The sequence below is a fragment of the Pyxicephalus adspersus genome, chromosome 7 (genome assembly GCF_032062135.1).
Source record: "Pyxicephalus adspersus chromosome 7, UCB_Pads_2.0, whole genome shotgun sequence".
NCBI lineage: Eukaryota > Metazoa > Chordata > Amphibia > Anura > Pyxicephalidae > Pyxicephalus > Pyxicephalus adspersus.
The window spans coordinates 37,302,027-37,327,994 of record NC_092864.1 but is presented as its reverse complement, the minus strand read 5'-3'; the positions used below and the strand labels follow the sequence as shown (position 1 = coordinate 37,327,994).

Below are 25,968 nucleotides of genomic sequence, written 5' to 3'. Positions count from 1 at the left end.
TGCTGTACATACAGCACCGTTCATGCTCTATGGAGAGGGGAGGGGGAGAGCGACGGAGCGGCACCCTACTGCGCGCTCTCCCCTTCCCTTTCATTAGGATCGGTCGTCGTCCATCGTCCATGGATCCGCCAGGACGGTCGTCGGACGATGGACGACGACCGACTGTACACACGGCAGATTTTCGCCCGATAATTGGCCGATGCCGATTATCGGGCGAGAAAAATTTGCCGTGTGTACGCAGCTTTAGACATGCTGGGCAGTCTCCAGGTATGCTGAGGAGCAACAAGCCGTAAGGTAGTACAGGTAAGACGATACAAAAGGAGGAAGGGCTTTGTTCTGAATTGGAAAGGTTACAGTGCCCATTTTAAGACAGACTCTGGAGTTGGTCTGTAAATTTTATCTGAGCTCTCATGTTATTACTTCTTGGATGGGATAGCTGTATTAGGCTTATTTTCTTACCTTTTTTACTCCAGCAATACATTTCCTGCCCTAGTGTGACCACACTCAATCCATTGTACCTATGGACAACAGCATTGTGACCGCAGACAGCCCTTCAGACCTGGACTGCTAACATCTCCCATACTCCTCAGCTTTATGACATTGGTTGAAGGCATCTTCTGCAGGGCTGATAACATATGTTGAGATTTTAGTTCAGTGCACAGTTAGTTACAATGATTCTGGTTTTCTGGAAGGAATAGCAAGTGTTCTGTACATTCAGAAAAGAAAGGAATGCAGTCAGAACATGTAGGGTAAGCTGCAATGGATTACATATTTGTTTTTAACCTAACCTGCTCTGTGAGGCATGATCACCTAAATCCAATTGCCAGTGCAGTTTCCCAGGGAGAAGAGAACACCAATTCCACAACAAGATGTGCCTGTGCTGCCCAAGCCACAACAGTCCCCTTGCTCTGATATTACATTTGCAGACTCCTCGCCTGAATCTTGAAAGAACCCTGCAATCAGACCAACAATAGGAAGTGTCCATATCATGCAGGTTACAATGGGACAACAGAAGAAGACCCTCCTCTCCTATAAATATAAGACGGAAGCATTTGTGACTGGATCATCACATAAATGCAGCTTTAGTTGGGTAAAAAGGGTGTTTGTGTGCTCCCAATGATCAGTTAGCAAGGCTGCAGAAGAATAGATGGCAAGCCCAGAAAGCAGCTTTAACAAGAACAATAACCGCGTAAAAAAGTTTCTATTGAAAAGATCTCAGACAGCCTGTAGTACTGTAGACATTTCATTTATACGGGAAATGATACTCATTCCTAGTATTGTAAATTACACCTCTGTGTCTCCGTGTCATAACTGCATCGAATGAATTTGGTCTGAAATGTATACAATATGTGCATTTCGTGTGAAGGTCTGGCTGAAGTCTCCAAGCTTCTGCTTGTAGAAGTTAACAGGCATTTTTGACATGTCTCTAAAAATGTTCTGGCATGTACTTTAATCTGTGCCGTGTCCTCCAGCGTATCACAAGGTTATCGCCATCCTCAAGGTCGGCATCACAAGACATCCTGTACTGCCTGTAATAAGCTAATCAGACATTACTCACAGACACACACCCCATTAGTTAAACTTAAATTACATTGACCTAACATAATTTAATTGTAATTCATTGGATTACCTACATTTTACTCAGAAAAGAGATCCCACAAAACACAGAATCTAGCACGCTGCTAAACTGTCCTGTGTTATAAATTTATCTTAATGGGTATCTGTTGTGTTTTCTGACTCTGATTTAATCTAACATTTGATGTCAGTGATTTGGCTGCTTTAACATCAAAAATATGCAGTTTAATGCTGTAATATTCCCTGAACTTTGATTTCAACTCTTTGTACAATTCTGGGAATGGTATATATTTAAAAAAACATAGAACTGTTTACTGTATTGAGTAGGGTGGGGGAGTGTTAGAACTGGGGATTCTCATAGCTGGGCAGTATGGTGGCTCAGTGGTTAGGACTCTGGTCTTTGCAGCGCTAGGTCCCAGGTTCGAATCTCAGACAGGACACTATGGAGTTTGCAGGTTCCCCCTGTGTTTGCGTGGGTTTCCTTACGGTACTCCGGTTACCTCCCACATCCCAAAAACACGCAAGTAGGTGATTGGCTTCCCTCTAAAACTGACATTACACTGTGGTAGTGACATATGACTATGGTAGGGACATTAGATTGTGAGCCCATTTGAGGGAAAATTAGTGACATGACTATGGACTTTGTAAAACACTGTGTAATTTGCCAGCACTACATATAATAATGTGTAATAATAATAACAATAGTTAAAGCCGAACTAAACCCACACTACTCACCTGTCCCCATTCCCTCGCAGGGTGCCGCCATCTTTTACTTTTTTCTTTGCCTGAAGATGATCTTCGGCTGGGCTAGGATGACGTTTATTCATTCCAGGCATGTGCAGCTTAGCTTTTTTAACAGATACCCGAAGCGATCAGGCAGGTTGAAGGGATTATTGCAGAGGGGACATCGCCTGTCTACAGTAATGAGCTGCCTGATTGTGGATTTTACTATAAATGGAACATATTGTTGCTTTAAACATTTTTCTGCCCGTCAACATGTTGGTGGGCTGGGCAACGTGATGTGTTGGAGATTGGTGGGAGCAAAAAATGAGAAGTAAATGAGGAAGTCAATGAGAGTAAAATTTATACCTGTTTTAGAGATAAGTGGGAATAAAACAATACATAAGTGAGCGGTTGGAGTAAAAACTACCCCTGCATTGGAGGTCCATGAAAATAAAACATTCAGAGGCATGGGAGATTACAGGAGCCCTAACTTGTATGTGATTAGCAGCTACACAGAAGCTTCCCATTGCTGGATTATTGAGCTGCTAAAGACTTTCAAGTGCCCTGGCCTACAACATACACACCACATCTGGAGGCCAGAGGTCAGCATTTTGATGCAAGGTACACTTTAAAGCTGACTTTGCACTTCTAAACAATGTCCGTTTTTTCACAGTCAACCCCCTCCTGCCCCTTGAAAAATTCTGGAGAAAAAAAAAGTCTAGGTAAAACATCATAATCCTTAAAGTAATTTGTCACACCTTTTTCCCCTTTCAAGTATATTGACAAAGGCTGGTAATGAAAAATCAAAAAGAGAAATCTGTACTTTAAATTTTTGGTGCAGGGTGTGCGTTAAGGTTGCACTTAGATGAAGAGCAGGTTCGAGCCTGCTATGGGATCACACTGACACCCCAGTTATGGTTCTGCATGGAGTTTGCAGTTTCACCCTGTGTTTGCGTGGGTTTCCTCCTACATTCTAAAAACATATAGTTAAGGTAATTAGCTTCCCCCAAAAATTGACCTTAGACTGTGATAAGACATAAGACTATGGTAGGGACATTAGATTGTCAGCTCCTTTGAGGGACAGCTAGTGACATGGCTATGGACTTTGTACAGCTCTGCCTAATATGTCAGTGATATACAAATACTGTGTAATAACAATAATAACCAGCGTCTGCCCATTTGACAGCTGGAGGCAGTGGGAGGTACTACCTCCCCTATTCATTGACTATGGATCTGCCATTGGGAGCAGCAACCTCAGGATCCTGTAATGGGTTATGGTCATGTAATTAATGGGTATGGGTTATGTGATTCATTTTTCAAAGGTTGTATATAGAATCATGCAATATATTTATTTCTGGAGAAAATTTGTATGGCAAAGTTCTGGAATATTAAAAAAAATACATAGGTTTCTTTTTTGGTGTCTGCTTTTTTTTTTAATTTTTTAACAAAAAAAATAAATCCTGGAAACTTTACAAAGGGGCCCAGATGATTAAAAAATAGGTAGCGAGGCCTTCTACCCTCTTAGGCATCATTGCGATGCCCCCTTAAGGCCACATTTGACCTATCACAGCCTTAGATCCCAAAGCAAAACTGGCAAGATGTCTCTTTATTGCAGATTTGATCAATTAATTATATATTACACTTCCCTGTAATCTGCACAATTTATTATTTAGTATGCCAATGCAGATTTCTACAGAACCTGATATTTCCTTCCAGTTAATCATCTGAGTACTGGCTTTCAAATTGTCTTTCTCCCAGACTACGACCATCTGTCCTTGATGACCTAGCCTGAGACAGGAAGCCAAAATTGACTTAAACGGTGTTAATTTTGATTGATGCTTCAGCCTTTTCTGAACAGGTGTGTCCAACATGCTCTCACATATCAACTTACTGGGTCCCAGGTACGTGGCTCCAGCCTGTGAACCGATCTGTACCTCTTTCATCACCACATACTGAACTTGTTCTACACATTCTATGATTTCACCTCATTATCTGACCTATCTGGGAGATGTTTAACCTGTGAGCATGCTGCGCAGACAAAAGTTTCAAGAAAGCATAGCAAATCCTTGAGAGGCTACTCCGACGTGTATGTCTTCATGAGGATAATTATCTCATTTCCTCCAGCTTAAAGCTCGACCATTTTGTTTTCAACACAAGAACATGGGCCACCTGTTTGATCCATCGCTAATGACATCCAGACAGCTTTTAGTTCTAGACATTTATCTTTGCGACTGAAGGTGCTGCTGACTTGAATGAGTACGGAAAAAAAAAAAAAAGAATGCGACAGACCTCATATATGAAAGCATTTGAAAGAATAACTGACTTTGCTGCCCTCATTGGTCATTCAGGTTCATTTTATTGTATTACCTATTTTAAAAATGTGAAAGGCAGAATGTTTGATAAGGCGACACACACTTCCTCCATGTGTGAGAAACAGTTTTCCTTTATGGGTGTAGCTCAAAAATATTCAGCATTGTGCAAGTAAAAAAACTTCTATTAAGATATAATTCAAAGGTTAAGGAAACTTTCCCACAAATTCTTTACCTTTTCGCTCCTAACCCCACTACATAGGTCTAGACTGGGTTCTGAATTCCAATGATTTAAAGGATAACGTCACCTTTAGGCCTGATTTACACTTCTGTATTGTGGTCACTTCACAGTGCACATAACATACATTGTGATACTGTACCTGTGTCGCCAAAGTGCTGCTTTACATGGCATCCCAGGGCAGTATGTTGTGGTGCTTTGCACTACAAAAAAAAGGGTCATACAATTGTAAGTTGATAAGTGTTGGCAGCCTATTTATCTTGAATGGGCTGCCTTGATGCAACACACATTACCATGGAACATAATTTAAAGGTTAAGAAAACTTTCCCAAAAAATTTGTTTTGCTCCCTATTTTTCCCTACTTAGGTCTAGGTTGATAAGTGTTGGTAGCGTATTCATTTTGAATGGGCTGCCTTGATGCCACATACGTTGACATGTAACATAAACCGTGTGCATTATTAAACAATACATATTTTACATATGTGTCCTGTGTTAACGAACGCACTTTCAGAGTGGTTCATTAGCCATAGCAGACACTTTCCCTGGGCAGGGATATGGTTCTGGTAATGCATAGCCATCATGCCAGGTAAGAACAGGGCCCAGTAACCAAGTCACTTTGACTTAATGTAATAAGTATCTTCTAAAGTCCTTGCTTTGCAATGGTATACAGTGTAGAATACTGCACTGTACTGTCAATATTCAGTATGTTATGTTGTTATCCATCCCTACATGCATTGAGCCGCATTGGGGGTCTATTGGAAAAAAACAGCCTGGTGGTTACTAAAAAGTGCCGGGTGGTGAACCCGGCTAAAAGGGGCTGGGGAGAACACTGACATCAGAAGTCTGTCAGACTCCTGGGGCCCTCCCTGCCTCCAGTCCATAAGGTTCAGAGACAAAGAATTGCTTGATTGGGTTCACTTTTTACCTTATATTGCTCTTTATTAATATTAAAAGAGGCATTTACAGTAAAGAAAACAACTTCCTAAGATTTATCTTTTTACATCGTCAGTCAGAAAAACAGCCTTACACATTCATTTAAATATTGTACTTCTTGTTTATTGTGTATGATTTCATTACAGAATTATGTGCGATCTCTATTTCTGCCTTTGTGCTTGTCTCTTGCATGTAAAACCTCCAGCATCCACCTTGAATTTCCCTTTTCCAAAGCATTTAGCCACAGCAAAATGCACCCCCACCCCTTTTCCCTTCCCAGGAGCTGAATCTGTGAGGCCGATGGCGCTGGCAGGCGATTCATTGCAACGTAGCTTCAAGTTTATACTCCTAATAGCTGCGATAGCTTATCTCCTACAAATAAAAATACTGTGTAACATTGTATCCTGCCCCCCAGGTGACTTCATATGGAGAAAAGATATTATTTGTAACAAACCTCCAGCCCTTAAAATATCCCCCAGGGAAGTGTTCTGCCGCATTTACTCCCTGAAGCCTGAAAAGTTTATTTTTAAAGACAAACTGCAAGCGTGTTACACCGCAAGGAGGGGGCTCTGATGAGCAGTGCTGGGAGAAGTGGCGGTTAAAGGTACATGCCAGCTGTCTAGGAATACTTTGCCGTTAAATCTAAGTCTGGGAATGTCAGCCTGATCCATGGTACAAAGCACTTCAGTACCCAGGAACACAGAGAAAAGCTTTCCAAATGTAGCCATAGTGCTTAGATAAAACTCAGCTTAATAAACTCAAAGGATATTGAAAGTTAAAATGCTTTATTTTATTTTACTTTATTTTATTTTACTGGACCAACAGATAACTGTCTTATATATAGGGTTTTATATCTGGGGTATATTTATTTCCCTAGTGGTTGATCTTGATGGCATTATGTCTTTTTTCAACCTAACCTACTATGGAACTATGTAACTATGAAAAATAACCGTGCTTTCACACAGCCCACTTACCCAGGCTTGTTTACTGACCCAGTGTTTCTCAACCAAGGTTCTGTGGATCCCTGAGGTGTTCTTCTAGATGTTGCTAGGGGTTCCTTGAGGCATGAGTAATTTGTGCCTTTCAGGTCAGTTACAGCTAACTCCAATGATCCTGTAAGGGTGCAAACCTTCCCACTGACCAGCAATGTAAGAGGGATTCTTTACATTGACCACCACATTGGGAGGGTCAACTGAGAGAGTCTTTTCAGGTAGTTAAGGAAACATAGTGGTTTTCATAGCGTCTTTACCTGGAAGCCATATCAGACTTAATGTTGTCTGCAGTATTTTATCATCGGCTCCTCCATGCTCTCAAACACTCCTTTTTAACTGAATAGGAGCATATAGAAACCATTTTGTGCACGAATTTGCACATAGCTGTGGTTGTGGTTGCCCACTGTGCTGTTCTTGAAAATGACAAGTCACTCTCGGTCATTCTGTTACTTTTTCTCCTCTGGAAGTAGAACTGCACCTCATGACAAAGTCATTGTCAAACTCTGTGGATAGCATATTAGTTAAAGATAGGTGGCTGGGAATGGCTAACAGAACAGTTTTCAGCTTGAAAGGAGGCCTTAAAGTACATGCAGGTATGCAGATAGGATCTACTGACTTTTTGACTTTCCTGGTCAGTTTGTCAGAACAAATAAACACTATTTATTTATATTTATCTCATCCCTTCCTTGCAGTGTTTTATGGTGGTATAAAGGTGAACTGATCCTTTAACCTTGCATCCTATCTCTTTCAGTACAAGCACTTTAGGACCATGACGAGAGGCATTTTTCCCTTCTAAAGTGAAATGAAGCTAAGACTTGTCTCATATGGGTGCCATCTGTCTGGTTGAAATTAGCATGAAATTAATAGAATTAGTCGTAGGTTAGATTAAAGGGCAGAGGTGGGGTGGGTTGTGTGGAGCATCTTTGGATCTCCACCATCTACAGATCCTAAGGAATTAGCACAATGCCCTTCAATCCTATTTTATCATTATTTAATTCACGCAACAACATGAACCCCCCTTTAAATGTATGGAAATTGGAGGAATTTTTGTTCCGACTTCACAGTTTTCTGTCTCTTTTCACTGAAAGGGGAAATCAGGAGCTTTAATGTTTTAATTATGTATCACCGTTAGGGCACAGACTTTGATAGTTTTAGTTGCAGCTAAACTGTGGTGTCAATAGCATGGCAAAGTGAAAATTAAAGGTATGGTGGCATATGGACGCCTAATCCCAGCGAGCAAAGGGTCCAAAAGACTGAGAGGCAGGAGCCTGTTAATGAATCACATAGTTCAGTCAAGGTGTGATACTGTTAGCATTAGGATAGAGGAAAAGGTATTGAACTCTGATGAAAAAGGTGCAAAGATCAACGTGTCAGAAAGAGGTGATGAGGTGAAAATGACACACTACTAGTGAGTTGTTACAACACAGAATGATGTGCATATCACTTCTTGCTAATGGAGATCCACAATCAGGAAGGGATAGGGGGAAAAGGCAATATTTACTCCTACAAATGGAGATTTGTTACGAAGAGCCTGCCATCTTCTTGGTGGAAATTTGTGAGTGATTTTTGTAGGAAAATAGCCACTGGTTAAAAATTCAGACCCCTTGTATAATAAATCTCTCAATATGAGGCATAAAGTTTCGGTCTGAGGTAGGTTTTTGGAAACATTTCATGCAGGGATCCATATTTTTGCAGATCCCTTAAATATAAATATTGTTATTAATGTTGCTTGTGTTGACTGTGGCTGACCTGCCAGGATCAGCCATCTTTTTATGTCTTTTTATTTAGACAGTTGCTTTTTCCGTTAAAAGTGAGCCCGTCTTTATTCTAAAGATTTTATATCAAACCTTATCCTTTAAGGAAGTTTGTAAATGCTTAATAATTAATTTTCTTCTTAATACCTTGCAGAGCTCTATTTTGATCCTGGGCAATCGTCATGTGAAATCTGATAGGAATTTGACACTTTTGGAATGTCATTCTCCTGGGTCCCCTTTAGTTCTGATTTTTTTTGCTGACCTTCCACCATTACAGGAGATGGCAGTGATGTGAAGGTCAGCAGGAGTAACTGTTGAGAGAAGCTGGGGACCCAAGAGATCAATGGCGAATTTCCCATGAATTTCTCATGATCGGAGTTGTATTCAGCAGCATGGCAACAAGAAAGGACAATTTCATTAGGAGGTATGGCTCGAATAACTACATCCACAGCTTGCGGTACATTAGCTTGGTGGTTAGTAGCAGGAAAGAAAGAATATCACCCTTACAGATCACAAAAGAGATTGTCAGGTAAAGTTACTTGAGAGGCACAAATAGCTCATTGCTCAAGGAACCCCAAGAAATCACTGGAAGAATCCTGGTTAAGGAACACTGCTCTAGAGTATCAATAAAAAGAATGTATATTTATCTTTTTCCTTGCTCCATACACAGCTCACAGTACAATATTTTGACAGACAGGGGTATGAATGGCTTTTACATTGCTGAGCATTGGGAAGAATTTTACTCTTACAGATAACTGAAAAGATCTTTGGTGCCAGTGGTAATTGACTTAAGTGGTCCAAAATACTCATTGCCCAGGGAACCCCCACCAATCTCTGGGAGAACCCTGGTTGAGGAACACTGCTCTAGGGTATCAGTGAAAAACATGTATACTTTTCTTTTTCCTTGATCCTCCATGGGCTGGCTTTCTCCTTTTCTTTCAACACTGCAGGTTGTGGGCAATTCATTGGCATTCCCACATAGAATGCAGGACTGCTTTAAGGAAGGGGACCTTGTGCAGCCCCAGATTGTCAGCTTCTTTCTTTAGCACTGATTTTTCCCAATATAGGTGTGTATAACAAAGAGCTATTCTATGCAGCCACACAGTGGTCTTGAACATAGTAGTGCAGTTTGTAGCCATACGTTTGTTTAAAAAAATAGAAAGCCACCACATCTAAAGACAGATAAGCTGCTATATTTTACATGTTTGCCCTATAGCAGTGTTTCCCAACCAGGGTTCCTCCGGAGGTTGCTAGGGGTTCCTTGAGCAATGAGCAATTTGCACCTCTCAGGCCAGCAATGTAATAGGCAATCTTCCCAATGACCACCAAGTTAATGTACTGAGAGCTTTGGATATAGTAATTATAGTAGGGGTTCCCTGAAGACCCAAAAGTTTTTTCAAGGGTTCCTCTATGTTAAAAAAGGTTAAGAAACACTGTTCTATGGGTTAAGATATACTTCAATGCTTGTATATTTTTCCACCTACTTCTATGACATTCCTTCTTTTCTTTACCGTCACTAACTGGTGAGTCACAGAACTGGAACAATCATGCAAGCGGTGACATCACCAGCCAGTGTTTATAGAATTTCAACATATTGCTCAAATTGGAGGCCAGTATATGTAGTAAATCTTTCCCTTTCTGCATATTCTGTCCAAAATGACAACAAACTGCCATTCTGGAGGCTGCAATTCAATTTCCCATCTGCATGGTGCATCCTGATGCCTAGTCTTATGTATTGAGGCCTGTTGTGAAATCTTTTGTCCAGCAGCGACTTTCTTCTGTAGTGGAACATTGAAGGATGGACCATAAGATTGGGAATAATAGATGGAAGAAGGACTGGAAGAGAGATGGTAATCACTTCAAAAAATCTAACTGCAGGCCACATTGTTGTACCTTAATTACCAGGAAAGAATGTGCGTAACTTCATCAAAATTGAGAAAATATTTTAGAATTTGACAGGGGAGACATAATTAAGGGTAGGTAAGAAATGCAGGCTGATATTTGTGATAGAGATGAAGGACTGCTGTGTGTGATTTTCTCATAATAGATCATTCACAGACTACATCTGCAAATACTTTACAAGAGCAGTTTACATTACTGTAAGTGTGCCTGTCTGTTTAAACAGCCCAAAATGTCTATTACACTCCGTAATGCTTACTCAGTACAGCAATGCAGACAGTAATGATGATATGCAAAGTTCAGTAACCCATAGCAACCAAACAGATGCAAAAATTCCACTTGAAAAGAGAAATAACCCAGCAATAAATAGCCCAAATAAAACAAATGATCACCTTCAGTCATATCCTATACAAAAAGTTGCCACTCCCCTTCTGGGTTAAATTATGCTTAGCATCATTCAACCTATTTCCTGAGTCTGAGCTTGCATGGAGACATCCCCTGGGGGTGCATCATCACGCCAGGTTGAGCTTAAGCACAGCTACAGGAGTGCCATTTTGCGGAGGAGTAAAGACCCCCAACTCTTAAGAAGAAGAGAAAAGACATGATATCACGTTACTGTGTCATATCAGACAAGAGATCATTTCTGGTTACTTCAGGTTTGTGTAACTTAAGTACACTGGCCTGATTTAATAAAACTCTCCATGATTTTCAAAGGAGAACCTAGGGTATTTAGCAAACCTGGAATGGATTTTTTTAAATCATGTGCTATTAGTTGGCAAATGTTTTCAATCCTCGACTAGATCCATTTCAGGATCACCCAGGTTCCCCTATGATAATCTATCTTCTCCAGTCTCGGAGAGCTCATTGTGCTTAAATGTGCATTTAGCTTCTAATTGAGATTGGTTGCAAATACTTCTAATAATATTCAGTGTTCATTCAGTGGTGCACTTGACCTCTTACCAGCATCCAGGACTGCCATCAGAAATTTCTGCTGGAATCTGGTGAAAACTTTGTGACTTGACATTTGATATGCTTTAAGCAGATTTTGTATTCCCATAGAATTCTTTGGGCATGCAAAACCAACTCAAAGAGTTCAAAAGCCGATAGACACTGGCCTATAATTTGCCTTTGCTTCTCTTTCATTTGTATAGGGAGAGATACAGTTCTGATGCGAACAAAACTTATGTACACAGCCCTTTTCTGCAGCTTAATGCAACTTTCTTATTACAATAAACGTTCTGAAAAAAGTTGGGTTTAGTCCATTGATGTCATCAATTTGAGATGTTCCTGGGACCAATCATAAGTTTTTGGTGTTTTGACTAGCAGTTAGATTATAGCAATGGAAAGCTCACTTGAAGTAAACAAAAACTTGTGGTTGACGCAAATCCTTAAAGTTGAAAAAAAATGCGGGTAGGCTTTTTATTGCAGAAGAGTCATTCTATCTAATTTCTGTAATGAAACATTTAGGTATATAAAGTAAGTTTATTAAACATTAGTTTTAGCCAGAACTAAACCTGTGATACTTACCTGTCCCCATTCCTGCACAAGACAACACTATCTTCTTCCTTCTTCTCTTTCTCGAGAAGATCCTTGGCCATCCTGATTGGCTAGTCTAGGATGATGTGACTCCCATGCAGGTGCATGGAAGTTCATTCATTCTTGCTACGTACAAGGGAATCTGGGATTGCTGCGTATTCCAGGCAGCAAACACTGATCTGTGCAAAAGCAACTCAGCAAATTTTGATAGATGAGCTGTGTTCAGGCAGGTAAGATTAACTATTTCAGAAAGGGACATCAAGGACCTGTCTGATGCCACATTTTTAAAGTGGAACATTGGATCCATTTGAGGAGCCTGGGTCAAAGAGCTTTAAGCTTGTGTCTGTGACCTCAGTTTTTCATCAGATAGGGACATAATTTTAAATTTCATTGACTGGTGATGTGCAATTGGCCTGTAGGTTCTATATGCCCATTACCTTGTAAAGGAATGCAAAAACTACTTGTAGCCAATGAAACCACATTGCAAAACCAGCCTTGTTAATGACAGCTCACATCAAATTGCAGTAAAACAGCAATTTATTTTATTATTATTTGTAATATTACATACCAGTCCAGTAGTATAATTATATTTTAGGGAAACAAAGGGTTATTACAGACATTGTGTCGCATGTTTACATTTATCAGATAATTGTGCAAGTAGTAATTAGTTAAGTATTTCCTATACAATGTATACTAATTTTTATATATATTTTCACATTTAGATAGTAATAAGTCTGAAAAAGAACAGTTTAATGCACTGACGTTACTTGGGTTCCTGCCAAGAAAGGTTAAGCACTCTTGTCGTACAGAGACAGACAACTCTTACTGTAACCAGAATCCTCCTCCATTGGAACAGCCTAATTGTACATCATTACTTTGTAAGTTTCTTCAAATAAATGGACCCATTTCCTGTAGATGTTAGTGTGGAGCCATGTTCTTTAAGAGTGCCCTGGGCAGCGTCGCCCCCGTGGCTTTATCATAGCGGAATAGCATTACATACTTGTGACAGAATAGCTGTAAGTGGCTTTTTTATACAAGCTATCATGCATACTGACATTTCCACGTTATGAGCCCAAGGAGAAAAAAATATTTAAAACTCTGCATATGCAGAAACATCTTAGTAATCAATTTTATCAGGGATAGAAACAAATTACAGTTCACATTGTATAGTTAGTAGAGGGAAATGAAAAGGGACCTGATTTTTTTTTTTTGTTTTAAAGCAGGACATCACTTTTGGCTTTATAAATATCATTATAAAATTATGATGCAAGCCAGTTATTTAAGAGTTTTTCAATCCAGGGGTATATCACACATGTTAACATGAGCTGTGGATACACTGTGGGGGCCCTCAATGCATGTTCATATGGAAACATTCTGCCTCAAATGGTAACGCATCTAACAGAGAACCGTGTAAAGTGTCCATTAGCCTTATGATGGCTCCTGCGTTGGTTTACATGTTGAGGACATTGACAGTCAATGGCACCACAAAGCACTGATGTTGGCAATATGTTTTGCAGTAACATGTATACCTTACCAGGCCCCTGGAATACCTATTCGAAAATATGATACCCAGACAAGTTGGATTTTTGGATGTAGATGATGGCACTGGTGCCCTTCTTTTTTCCTAAAGCTCCTGTACAAAAAAAAAAAAAAATCAACTCCTGATCCACCCCTATTTAGCCAGTCAGTGAATTTTTTTTAAATCAAAGCCTTAATACCTTGACACTATGCTCATCCACAGGTACTGTCTATTTCAGGAAAGTCTGCAGTTCAGGATGGGCCGTTTTGCAGTACTCACATCACTTCTTGGTGATAAGACCATCCCATTGGCTGAAGTGTCTTATCAAAAATGTCCTTTCAAGGTCACAGGTTTTTAGTCTCAAGCTGGCCCCACCTATCCAGGCCATTGCATTAACACTTGCATATGATGTTACACTTGTATTGTGTTAGGGCAGCCCATGCATTTGTTTGCGCTGCCAAAACACTGATGTGGATAGACAAAACTTAGTTGCACCCTTTTTTCTTATGCACAGCACCACAATACATGGTAGTGTGTTACTCTTTGTTGTGGTGCCCTACAAATACATATGGAGTGCTATCCAAAATGAAAGACACTGCAGTGTACCAACGTATTTAATGTACATTACTGCAACACAACAAGGTGATGGGGACCCTTGAAGAGGTGGCATCACGATGAAAAGGGCAGCAAAACCAGCTGGGTGAAGAACAGTCACTGGTCTCCTAGAGTTGCCATGGATTGTCACATGTTTAAAAAAATACCCCCAAATAACAGGTAAGCTGGAGGATAATGTTTAATTTTTTGGCCTGGAGTTGGCATTTATTTAGCTATTCTTGGTATTTTGGTTCATTTCTTTACTCAGAATAGCATTGCTTGGTAAGTAGTTCTGTCATAGCACTCAACTCAATAAAATTATAACCGAGAATCACAGTTCACATCATCACAAGAAACCTCCTTTTATATAAACAGACAACAAAGAAAGTGGAAAATGTTTTCATCCTGACTGCTTTGACAAACAGCCTCAAACGCGTCTTCCCTCCGCACGGTAATATTCGGCACTTGTAATACCGGCAAACCCATTTGTTCACGGGTGACAAAAAGCAGGTGTCACTTTCAGGAAATATTAGCGCTATCAGTTTTGTAATTGTTTCTGTCTGTTTCTTTGAGGAATGTCTGTTTTCTTGATATTCTACTGCAATAATGTAATTAAATTGCATAGGAATGCAGGTGTTTTGAATTATGCTCTAGCAGTGCTGTATATACATGGTGAGTGTCTGTGGCATTTTCTGACTTACTGTTACTTGTATCTGCAGCTTCCTGTGACAAATCTGAGAGCCTGTTATGCAAAGATGATAAATCTAATATTGCTAAAACACAGCCTGAATGAAAGCATTGTCTCAGCTTGTACAGCTATTAAACACATCCTTGCAAATGTAATGCTTCTCTTTTACAGTTCCATGGTTGTTCTGGGCATCAGGAATCCCAGAGCTGCAAGATTTTGGTACTGAAGTCCTGAAAGAATATCTTTATATTAAAAAACAAGAACATATATCTAGTCTTCACCTCCACCTTCACCGACCTGACCTAACCCACCCACCCCCTCCACAGATATCTACTTACCAAAATTTGGTCAGTACAGCCCCACAGCCGTCTATGGGCTAGACAGCTGTGGAACTATACTGCATATTCATTCAGGTAAAACAAACACAGAAACCGCATTCCTTTTGGTGTTGATAAGTAGGAATCTGTGGAAGGGTAGGGTGGATTATAGAATAAGTATATTGTTAAGTACGGGTGTTCTTTAAGATACCCTTAATACTCAGGATTCTCCCCAGAGAATAGATGGGAATAAGCTGGGTAGGGAGAACACTGCTGCCCTTATTTTTAAAGTACCAATTACACCTAAATTTTTCTTTTATTATCACTTTTATTATCAAGGTGTGTACTTTTTGTGTAACTATTAGTTTTAAATAGAGTCTGGAACATGTGGACCATGACCATCTGTGGGTCTGATTTATTTAATCTCTCCAAAACTGGAGAGGATACATATTCCAAAAAATCTGGAATGGATCTGATCCAGGATTATAAAACATTTTCTCACAATAGCAATTGACTTTAGGAAATCCATTCCATGTTTGCTGGATCACCCAGCCTCACCGAAGAAAGTGTATCCTGGCCAGCCTTGGAGAGCTTTAATAAATGCTAGTGTCTCTACTGGGAAGTTTTATCCTGTTAAGTTTTCTTCTTTCTTTTCATTTGAATGGCCTCCTAATGCATTAACATAACAAAAGAAAAAGCACATGCACTTTTTTTAATGCAGTTCACCAAAATGCACAGGAAAGTACTGTTAAGCTGTCTTGGGGTTCAAAAGTGTGAATCCTGACTACCAGAGGAGAGTGTATGTGCTTCAAAAATGCAAGCTAGGTGAGCATCTGGAAACCCAAATGTCTTGGCTTTGTATACAATATTCAGGAGAAATATTTTATTTGGTATTTTTATTTGTTGGCCACGTGCTATGAAAAGGGTTTTGACGCTTTATGGTTTTCTTTAAAACAGTGCATTATAGACATGTTGCTCTAATGTCACATTAGAAAAATGACCTAGTACCGTGTTTCTCAACCAGGGTTCCACCAGATGCTTCTAGGGGTTCCTTGAGCCATGAGCAATTTGGACCTCTCAGGTGAATTACCATTGGCACCAATTCACTTTTTGGCACATCTGTAAGGGTGACATTCTTCCCACTGGCCAGCAATGTAAGAAGCATTCTTTCTGCTGACCACTACACTAATGTACTGTAAGCTGTGGATATAGTAATTATGGAAGAGGGTCCCTGAAGACCTGAAATTTATTTCCAGGAGTGGCCTAGAGAAATACGTACCACTCTTGCAGGAGTGCATGCAGACAGGAAGTGAAGCAAACTATGCAGCAACAGCCCCCAGTTGGAGCTTTGGACGGAATTCATTCACATACTTAAGCAAACACACACAGAAATGATGCAAACAGCCAACTGTCATAGCATGAAATGTTTTCAGCATTTTTGTTTGTACACTGCTAAAAACTACATAGGAATTTACTACAAAGAAGCTGCTGGAAATCAGTAACACTAAGGGCTCTATTTATAAAACAGGAAATTTGACATCCCTTCGAACACTCCTTCATGGGAATCTTCCAGGTCTATGTGTTTCAATGGCAGTAATTAATTCCCACCAGGGAATGCTTGAGGAAATGCCAGATTCCCTCTTTTATAAATAGAGCCCTAAAAGGTACAACAAGGAAATGAAAAACAAAAAACAAAAATTGTTTGATATACATTGATTTAACAGACTATATCTTTTGTAAAATACAAGGTAAATGTAATGTAAATATTAGCTTAGTTCTTTTGTTCCTGAAATTGGAATGGGAATATGCAATCTGACCAATTTCGTACATGTTGGTTATTGAACTATTTCTTATTGGTAGTTATTTGCATCTGGATAAATCTCTGTTCATCTGTATGCACCTAAAATATAGGACAGAACCTCTTGACAATGACTCTCCTGGTTTTGTAAAGAGGTAAGCTTAGATTCCCCCCCCCCCCTCTTTTAACCTCAGGTTGTACTAGGATGGGCTGCCCCCCCGCTGAGAACTGCATTCCTGAGAGAATTTAATCTATGTGCAGATTCTAGCTCCTTTATATATAGAAACCGTCAGATGTGGCTGTAATCCCAGTGTTAGCATAATTATACAATAATTTACTCAGCACGTACCTGTGGCCTTGAATGTCCTTAGCAAAGTATCTTTAAGACTGCCGTAGGGCACAAGTGATGGACGCTGATTAGCTGGTAGGGTGTAATCAGCTGAGCTGGCATGAAGTGCTAAACTAAATCGCTAATGACTGGCAGTGACTAGATAATACCACAGGAAGATTTTTGATGTTACGCTCAAGTGCGACAGAGACAGGAAAAAATAACGCCTGTGCCTACATGATCAGTATACAGAAAGTAGGGGAAAAGGTGCTCATACTGTATAATCTTGACATCTTGTATTTTATTTGGTTGTGCCATAACGTAACTTTTCCCAAATACTTAGGGTTTTACAAAAAAAAAAAGTTACCTTGATTCAACAATTTTATTTCTCTTTCATGTTCTTACAGGCATTTGTTCCTTGGGTAATACAGTGGAGTTATATTAAGTATCTTGAAATAGTAATTGTGCTACACAGCACTGACAATATTTACTTTTGGTCTTGAATTTTACCCTAAAATAGTGTACTTCCTGTGCTTAGGCATCCCTGTACAATGAGCCTTATAGCTGGCATAAGATTGGGTGATGTAGTTATTGCATTGCTGGAGAGTAAGCTGTACCTGAGAACTTACAGTTCGAGAATTGCCCTGCTTCCATCCATTATGTGGGTCTGTGCTTTCTGCACTTCTGCTGCTCATTAAAAAAGTCCCCTCATCAGTCATTTGTCAGATCAAAAACCCTATCAGACACTCTATTCTAAGCTATAATGCCATCTATAGCAGCTCACATTTTCACCCATTAAAGCGGAACCAATCTCATGTTACTCACCCGTCCCTGGTCCCTTGCAGGGTGCTGCCACCTTCTTCCTTCTTCTCTTCCAGTAGAGCATCTTCCGTCAACTTGATTGGTTTGGCCAGGATGACATTTATTTACTTATTCAGAGGCAGCTATGAATGCTACTTATCCTGGCAACCAAAGCTGATACGAGAAACCCTGAGCGATCAGGCAGGTAAAGCTACGTACACACGTCAGATTTTTATCGCCCGATAATCGGCATCGGCCAATTATCGGGCGAAAATCTGCCGTGTGTACAGTCGGTGTCGTCCATCGTCCGGACGACCGACCTGCCGGATCCGCGGACGATGGACGACAGCCGATCCTAATGAAAGGGAAGGGGAGAGCGCGCAGCAGGGTGCCGCTCCGTCGCTCTCCCCCTCCCCTCTCCATAGAGCATGAACGGTGCTGTATGTACAGCACCGTTCATGCATCGTGCACTCCCTTGTCATTGGAAAGGATCGTGAAAGATCCTTTCCAACGACAAAAATTGCAAGTGTGTACGCAGCTTAATAAGAGCCATTGTGTCTCTTTCTACAATAATGTCCTGCCTTATTATGTATTTTTTAAAGATTCTTATTCTGTAGGTCAGCCAATCCACTGAAAATGGCACAACTTGATATTATGGACCTGATTATTTAAAGCTGTCACAGACTGGAGAAGATAGGTTATCATGGGTGAACCTGGGTGATAAAGAAAACCTGGAATGGATTTCATAAGATTTCCTAAATATGTTTTTAATTCTGGACCAAATATTTTCCACATTTACTGGAAACCCCCAGGTTCACCCAAAAAATAATCTATCTTCAGTCTTGGAGACCTTTAATAAATCAGGCCCAATCGCTCAACTTTTAAGCAGGCAGCAAAGAAGTGATTGCAGTACATGTTCCCTCTTGTGGTTAATCTACAAATCTTTACCACTGTACAATCCTAATGCAATTACAAAAAAATAGAAAAGTAGGCATGTTAATGTAGAAATGGCATCAGAACAGATCAAAGAATTTCCTCACTAAGAATATTCCATACTTTCTCTTTTATATAAATTAAATCTATCCCATGCCCCCCCCCCCCTTCATGTTGCATTTACATAAGGAAATATGTCTTTTGAAAGCAGTTAAAACATGCATTTTAATTGTATCAAATATAACAAAAACTAGCAGCGACTCAGTTTAATGAAGTAGATGTTCAAGCTGTGCATTGCTCTGTATTATATTGTTCCACTCCAGTGTACACTCTGTAAGGTCTGGATTGTGCAATCTCGCAGTCCAATCATGGCCTTGTGTTGGGAATAAGAAGTTCTAATTGGATAGTGGAACCACAGGGGGGGGGGGGGGCATAGCACCAAAGTCAAAGATTTAAAGGTTTTAGGCTACGTACACACGACAGATGATTCTTGTCCGATAATCGGCTCAGGGCTGATATTGGACAAGATGCTGGCGTGTGTACAGTGGTAGTTGTTCATGGGTCCATCCTGCCAGATCCACGAAGGACGAACAATCATATTGGAAGTGAAGGGGAGAGAGCGCAACGGTGTGCTCACTCGTTCTTCCCCTCTCCATAGAACAGAATGCCGCTGTATGTACAGAGCTTGTTCGTGCATCTTTCAGTGTTTTGTTGTTAGAAAGAATGGTGAAAGATCCTTTCCAATTATAATTATTGAACATGTGTACGCGGCCTTAGATTGGGTGGAGTAGTACACACCAGTAAATGTTCACTTTGATCCTGATTTCTTATCAAATAAAGCAATTGAGTCTAAAAGAAATAAAGCATCCGATTTTTGTGCTCTGGATTGGACATCTTGGTAACTATAAATTGTACAATCCAGTACTTCTAACTGGACCTCCAACTAGAACACCAATCGTTCATATACTGGAAAAACAATCCATAGGGCAGGACCTTGTACATAAGTATGCATTGTTTTGGGGCTTCCAAACGAGCAAATACTATTTGGAATATTGACCCCTCACTGCTGGTACTTACCGTCCCTTCTCCTGTGTCTCCATTTGCCTATTCATGTGTGGTGCTTGGTGGAAAATGGCCGGTTGCAGCAGGTATAGGTGTTTGAAAGGAGGGGGGAGGTGAAGTTTTTTTCAAGCACAAGTTCTTCATTGTCAGTTTTGTATTAAACTTTTACAGGTAGATACTGTATGAAAAATCTGAACGTCAAATCCCCATCCACTCAAAATAAGCACTTATCATATTTTTGTTTATTTCTGTACTTTCTTTTGACTTGGCTGATCTTTCAGATCAGGCATTGTCCCCTACATTCAGTTTAACGCTGTTGAAAAACTTTCTCCAGCATGAAGACAAAAACAAAGGAAAAAAAACAGTTGTGACAAACTGTCAGTGTGTGGAGTACGGTGTGCAGTCTTCAAGCTTGGAGCCGGCATCGGTAATTACCGCTATCCATTTCAGAGATTGTGCAGATAAATCCGCTCCTTTGCAGGATATCCTGGGGTCTCTTTGTATTAACATTGTCATTATTTGCAGCCTAACCTATAATAGAGCCTCATCTGGTTTGAGTCACATTGCTTGCCTGGCTCTGGCGGTGGTTTCTTTCAGATGTGCTGCACAGAGCTCATTGAAGCTGAAAAAGCGGAGGAAACGTGAAGCATCCTCGTCCTGATGATGTACAGTGGCATGATTGTGTAGCAGTACGTATGGCTCGTGGGCTGACCACATGAAAGCGCACATTTAAAGACCAGATGAGCTTAACTTACAAAGTATGTGAAAGCTTCAAAAGCTTGTAGACTACCAGTCCCATTCAAAATAGAAACCTTGTCTTGTCCCCCCCCCCCCTCTCTTTATTAACAACACTCTGTCTCCGGTGATAATACGGCACAAGCTGTTTGAACCTGGAACTGTTTCCTGGCCTGCTCCAGAAATAGGATATCTGTGTGTTTTGTGAAGGTGAAATGTCTTGTCTGGCTCTTCTTCAAAGGTCTGCTGATATAGTTAGGGATGCAAAATCTGGAAGGGGAATCTTCTGCCAGCTTAACTCCCAGTAAGAAACTAGAAAGTCGCCAATGATAAAGTCTCAAAGTCTCTTTAAACACCTGACAAGGTATATTATGACATGGAAATGATTCTGGTAAAGCAAAAGAACATTTCCATGAAATTAGCAAAAGCCGCCAATTAACTAAAAATACTATCCAGTATTAAAGGTCATATCTATAGGTGAAGGGACCATGTATTAGGATAAGTAACACCTATGGATTTTCCACTGACCCATCACTAATATAGCCCTACTGGCAAATAGGAAGGTGAAAGAGCATATATAAGCAGTGTTGAACCCAGAAAGTTTTTTTAGGCTGGGTGGGATAACATTTTAGGTGGGTGGCAGCCCCTCTATTGTGACCCAACTCAAAACAAAACCTAAAACAGCCAAGTGGTTACTGATAAGTGCTGAGTGGTCCACCCAGCTAAAAGGGGCTGGGGAGAACACTGATAAAGACCTCATGTTGGTGTTAAGGTGGAAATGTTGCCCCATATCTTTTCTAGCAAAATATTACAAACCATGCTGAAAAGTATTTTAATTATTTAAAGTAGTGTCAGTAGAAAGCCGTAAATGGGGGGAAATGATTGTGTTCTGTGTGCTAGAGAGCAGCATTGGTAAATATAAGAGAATGAGATGAGTATGTTTAATGAGCGTGAGAGATGAGACTCTCACTGCAGGACAAACATGGAAGCACTGAAATTTGCCTGTCCTTTGAACAGGTAGTCAGGGCTGTCAATCATAGAATGTCCTTGACAACTGGTTGATGACCCAAGCTATGTACACATGCTTGATAATTATTGCCAAAGACCTGTGTCTGCGATTGGCTTTGGCAAAAATTTCAGGTGTGTACAGTGACCCCCCATATTGTTTAGCGACCCTCTATGGAAAAATTAATAAACGACCTACCAGGCATTATCACTGTCATTTTTGTTAGGGAGGATGCAGCAAGGTGCCTCTCACTTGTACTCCCTCCTCTCCATAGAACAGAGCAGCACTGTGTGAACAGCACTCATTCGATATATTGGTAAAGATTGTTTCCAGTGACAGAAATTTGATGTGTACAAAACCCAAGATCGTTGGTCTGAATTGAGAACTCACGGGAAGCATCTGCCGAATGACCCTTCTGATCATATATGAAAATTAAACTGGGATTTGTTGCATTGGAGTCAGGTAGGACTGCAATTCTCTATCCCATTACAAGCAGGGAGGTTTGCAGCTGCTACATATCCCTGCTACCAAATTACAGGTGAGACATAGCTTTCGACTATGTTCAAACTGGCCATGAGGTTGTGGTGTAATTACCACTTCCACATGCCAATGAACCACTGCCTTGGGGGAGGTGCTACAAATATTTTCTTCCCTCACCAGTCATATGCAGAATGATGGGAATTGACGGTAAATGGTACAGTACTGCTCACTGCGACCAGCTGTCAAATGTGCCAATGCTGGTTTGTTAAGAACCAACAATGCTATACAAGTGACTGAGTAGTTGGAAAAGTGGCAGCTGCCGGGAGCCATGTGAGATTGCTTGATCCTGAGATAGTCTTCAAATAGGCACCAATTATAATGGACTGGCATGGGGCATGTGCCAGAGTTGCAAGACATGGCAAAATAGATGGTTTCAAAATTCAGTCAATGCAGTTTTCTCTTTTCTCTTCCTTACATACAATATTGTTTTCCTTGACACAAGTTCACTTTCAGAAAGTGTGCCATTAGTCAGGCTTGTAATTTGGGTTCCTGGCTTGGGGGTATCCATACTTTTTGGTAATATGGGAATCATCTGGTGAAAGTATGGGACTCGGTCTGTAGGTAACGTAAATATAAGGTAAACATAATAATTTGCATTATAAAACCTGAAAACAAATAAAATGACTTTTGACATTCAAGCAGTATTGTTAATAACTAGCCAGGTTTCTGTGTTTCAATTGCACAAATATAACAAGTAAATGTAATCTGTGATATAAATCACTTTCTTTTATTTTCATTTTAAGTTTGTACATTAAATGCTTTTCTTCTATAATACAGCTTTAGTCTTACATTAAGCACACTGTGTTTAAGTTGACCTTAAGGTTTTTCTTGTCTGCATTTTGCATAATTGTGAGCACGGAGATGGAGCTCTCCTGGAAGGAAGTGCTGATACAGAAGCTGTCACAAGCTATCACCCTCTGCCTTATTTCTGCATATTACTTCAGGTCCTTTCTTTGCAGATAAGCCCAGTGGCTTCATAAACCTCACCTTGTTCCAATTGCTTAAATAGTGGCCAGAGGGAAGAAATTAATGTTGATGTCAAACACAATAACAACTGACATACATTTCTGCCTTGCATTGCATTAGGGAAAAAAGCGGAACTTTGCTTGTCCGCAGCGATAGGTGTTGAGTGGAAGTGTTTAATAGTCTCTAGATCCCATAGATCATAGATTCGTAAAAAAACACTTTTTTTTTGTTTTTGGTAAAGCTTGTATGTTCTTGTCCCAGATCAGTGGTTCAAAAAGTATTAAGGCCTGAGATAAACAGCATTGAGAAATTTTTTTACACAGGAAATAGTAGATTGCAGCACAACAAGAGTTAGGCTGCAATCAATTGGTAAATTTTAGTTTCTGGAAACAATCTTTTGTGACAGATGAACGAACGAGCGGTGTACACATAGTGCTCATTCTGTTCTATGGAAAGGAGGAGGATGAGCGAGTGGCACCCCACTGTCCTTCTCTTCCTTTACTTGTAAAGGCGATCATTCTTGATCGTCATTCATGGATCAGTCCTGATGGATCTGGGAGCTACGTGAAGCTGGGTGATCCAGCAAACCTGGAATGGATCTGGTGCAGGATTGAAAACATTTGCTAGAAAATAGCAAATGACTTTTAAGAAATCCATAATGAAATAATAAATCAGCACCTATATCTACAACTGTTATCGTGACCCTGATATCAACATTCTAGGGTCCATTTCCCTTCGTGTTACTATTCAGCTGTTGTTTTTTTATGAATATAACCTGTTTTAATAAATGTAACATAATGTATGAATGCACTTCTATTTAGAACAAGACCTGCAAATGTAGCTAAGGTTAACATAATCATGTTATATTATTTCAGGGTGAACAGTACGTGCATATATATATATATATATATATATATATATATGTGTGTGTATGTGTGTGTTTTTTTGCGGTGCTGAGTGTCACACTAAGGTGACTATGAAAGCATTTGCATGTTTAAAGTGAAATTATTTATTTTTTCTTTTTTTCAGGGTCCTTTTCACAAGCTCTGTGCTTAACCTGGCTGAACTGGTAGCCCTCCGGCCTGATCTAAGAAAGCTGAAGAAAGTTCTGTATTTTCATGAAAACCAGTTGGTCTACCCTGTCAGAAAAAGCCAAGACAGGGACTTTCAGTATGGCTATAACCAAATCCTTTCATGGTGTGTATACATTTACTTCCCCAATGGTCTTTTGTTAATGCCATGATAACATCTGTAACCTAAAATCATGATGCTCAGCATTTTTCATTGTGCTGGCCCACTGTGACAGTACAATTCTTTGTCAGTCCCCAGCAGCTGTTTTGTTATTGTTTTGTTATCCTGTAAAAAGGTGGCACAGCAAAGTCTCAAAGTCTCACCAAGGTGCTCAAAGATGGAAGAATTGTTTTAGACAGATGTACTGCCCAAAGGAACCAACCCCATTGTTTGAAGGTTTGCAAAAAAAAAAACAACTAATTTAAAAACTGTTTTACAGTTCAAACATTGTTTTGGTGGGGGGGTGGGGTGGTAACGTAAGACCTCAACAGAGTAAAAAGCAAAAGCTGGGGTTTAGGGTGGCAGATCAGATAAACTTTAAAGCAAACAATGTATTAGATATGGTCTAAAAATCCAGAGATACTCTTTAGGTTAATATCATATGTTGATGCAAGAAACATGACATAGTCGTTTTATTTTTGTTTGTTTTAACCACCTGGGCAATTCACTGATGTCTAGATTTCTGTACCAAAAGCGGTACACTGTTTTTCATGAATTTTTTTTTTAAATTGTAGACCTGTAACTTACAGAAATATGTCCGACCAAGGGTCTAGTAGATATCATGAATATAAAAAAAGTTTGAAACACACAATTATGTAAAAAAAAAAAAAATTTACTTTTAATAAAGTAAAAAAAAAAACACAAAAATCAGCGTAAACAAGAATACATAAATAAATAAAAAATACTGAAAATGCAATAATTCGGTACACTGTATAGTAATATATTTTTCTAAAACACCTTCCTAGTGTGGTAAATTTGAGTCCAACGTCACATACCTATAGACAAAACCACATAAATATATTTGTATTATTTTGTATTGGATTGGATACAGGACTTTGTATTGAATCCAATACAAAATATTTTAATTTCCCGCTACGACCCCCGTCGACGGGCACATGCACTGACATCATCAGGAATCGCCGAGGGATGCGTACGCAAACGCCGGGTGTTCTAATTCTTTCCGAACTTCCGTACTTCCATGGAAAAAATTTAACACTTTTTGCATGGAAGTTTATTTTTATATTTTTATATTTATTTTTGTATTAATTTATTTTAGATTGTGGGCTATAATTCACCGAATTACTCATAATTACTAATAAATCACCGAACTACCGCATAACTCAACGAAATATGTCCAAAATTTTATTAATTTAATATTAAAAAATTTTTTTTATAAAACAAAAAAAAAATCTTTAAAAAAAAAATAGTGTATAATGTAATGTAACTATAGTAGCTTATATAAGTATTTTTTTTCAGTTGTAATCCGATTGTCATACAATGTTGTATGACGATTGGATTGCACTGTAATGCATGTATATACTTTTAGCTACCCCGACTTTGGTTCGGGGTAAACGATTGTAGCAAGTTTACTTACCCTGAACCAAGGTCGGGCTAACCGCCCGGGTGGTTGAAGTCCGTTAGAAAGTAACAA

General features: G+C 39.7%; 1 protein-coding gene across 1 annotated transcript in view; it reads left to right on the top strand.

Moving 5' to 3' along the window:
- GTDC1 (glycosyltransferase like domain containing 1) overlaps positions 1–25,968 on the top strand; it is a 150,785-nt gene that overhangs the window by 5,132 nt on the left and 119,685 nt on the right. The window contains exon 3 of the mRNA XM_072418120.1: positions 24,276–24,443. Within this exon, the coding sequence (XP_072274221.1) occupies positions 24,276–24,443 (168 nt within the window). The remainder of the gene's footprint in view (positions 1–24,275; positions 24,444–25,968) is intronic.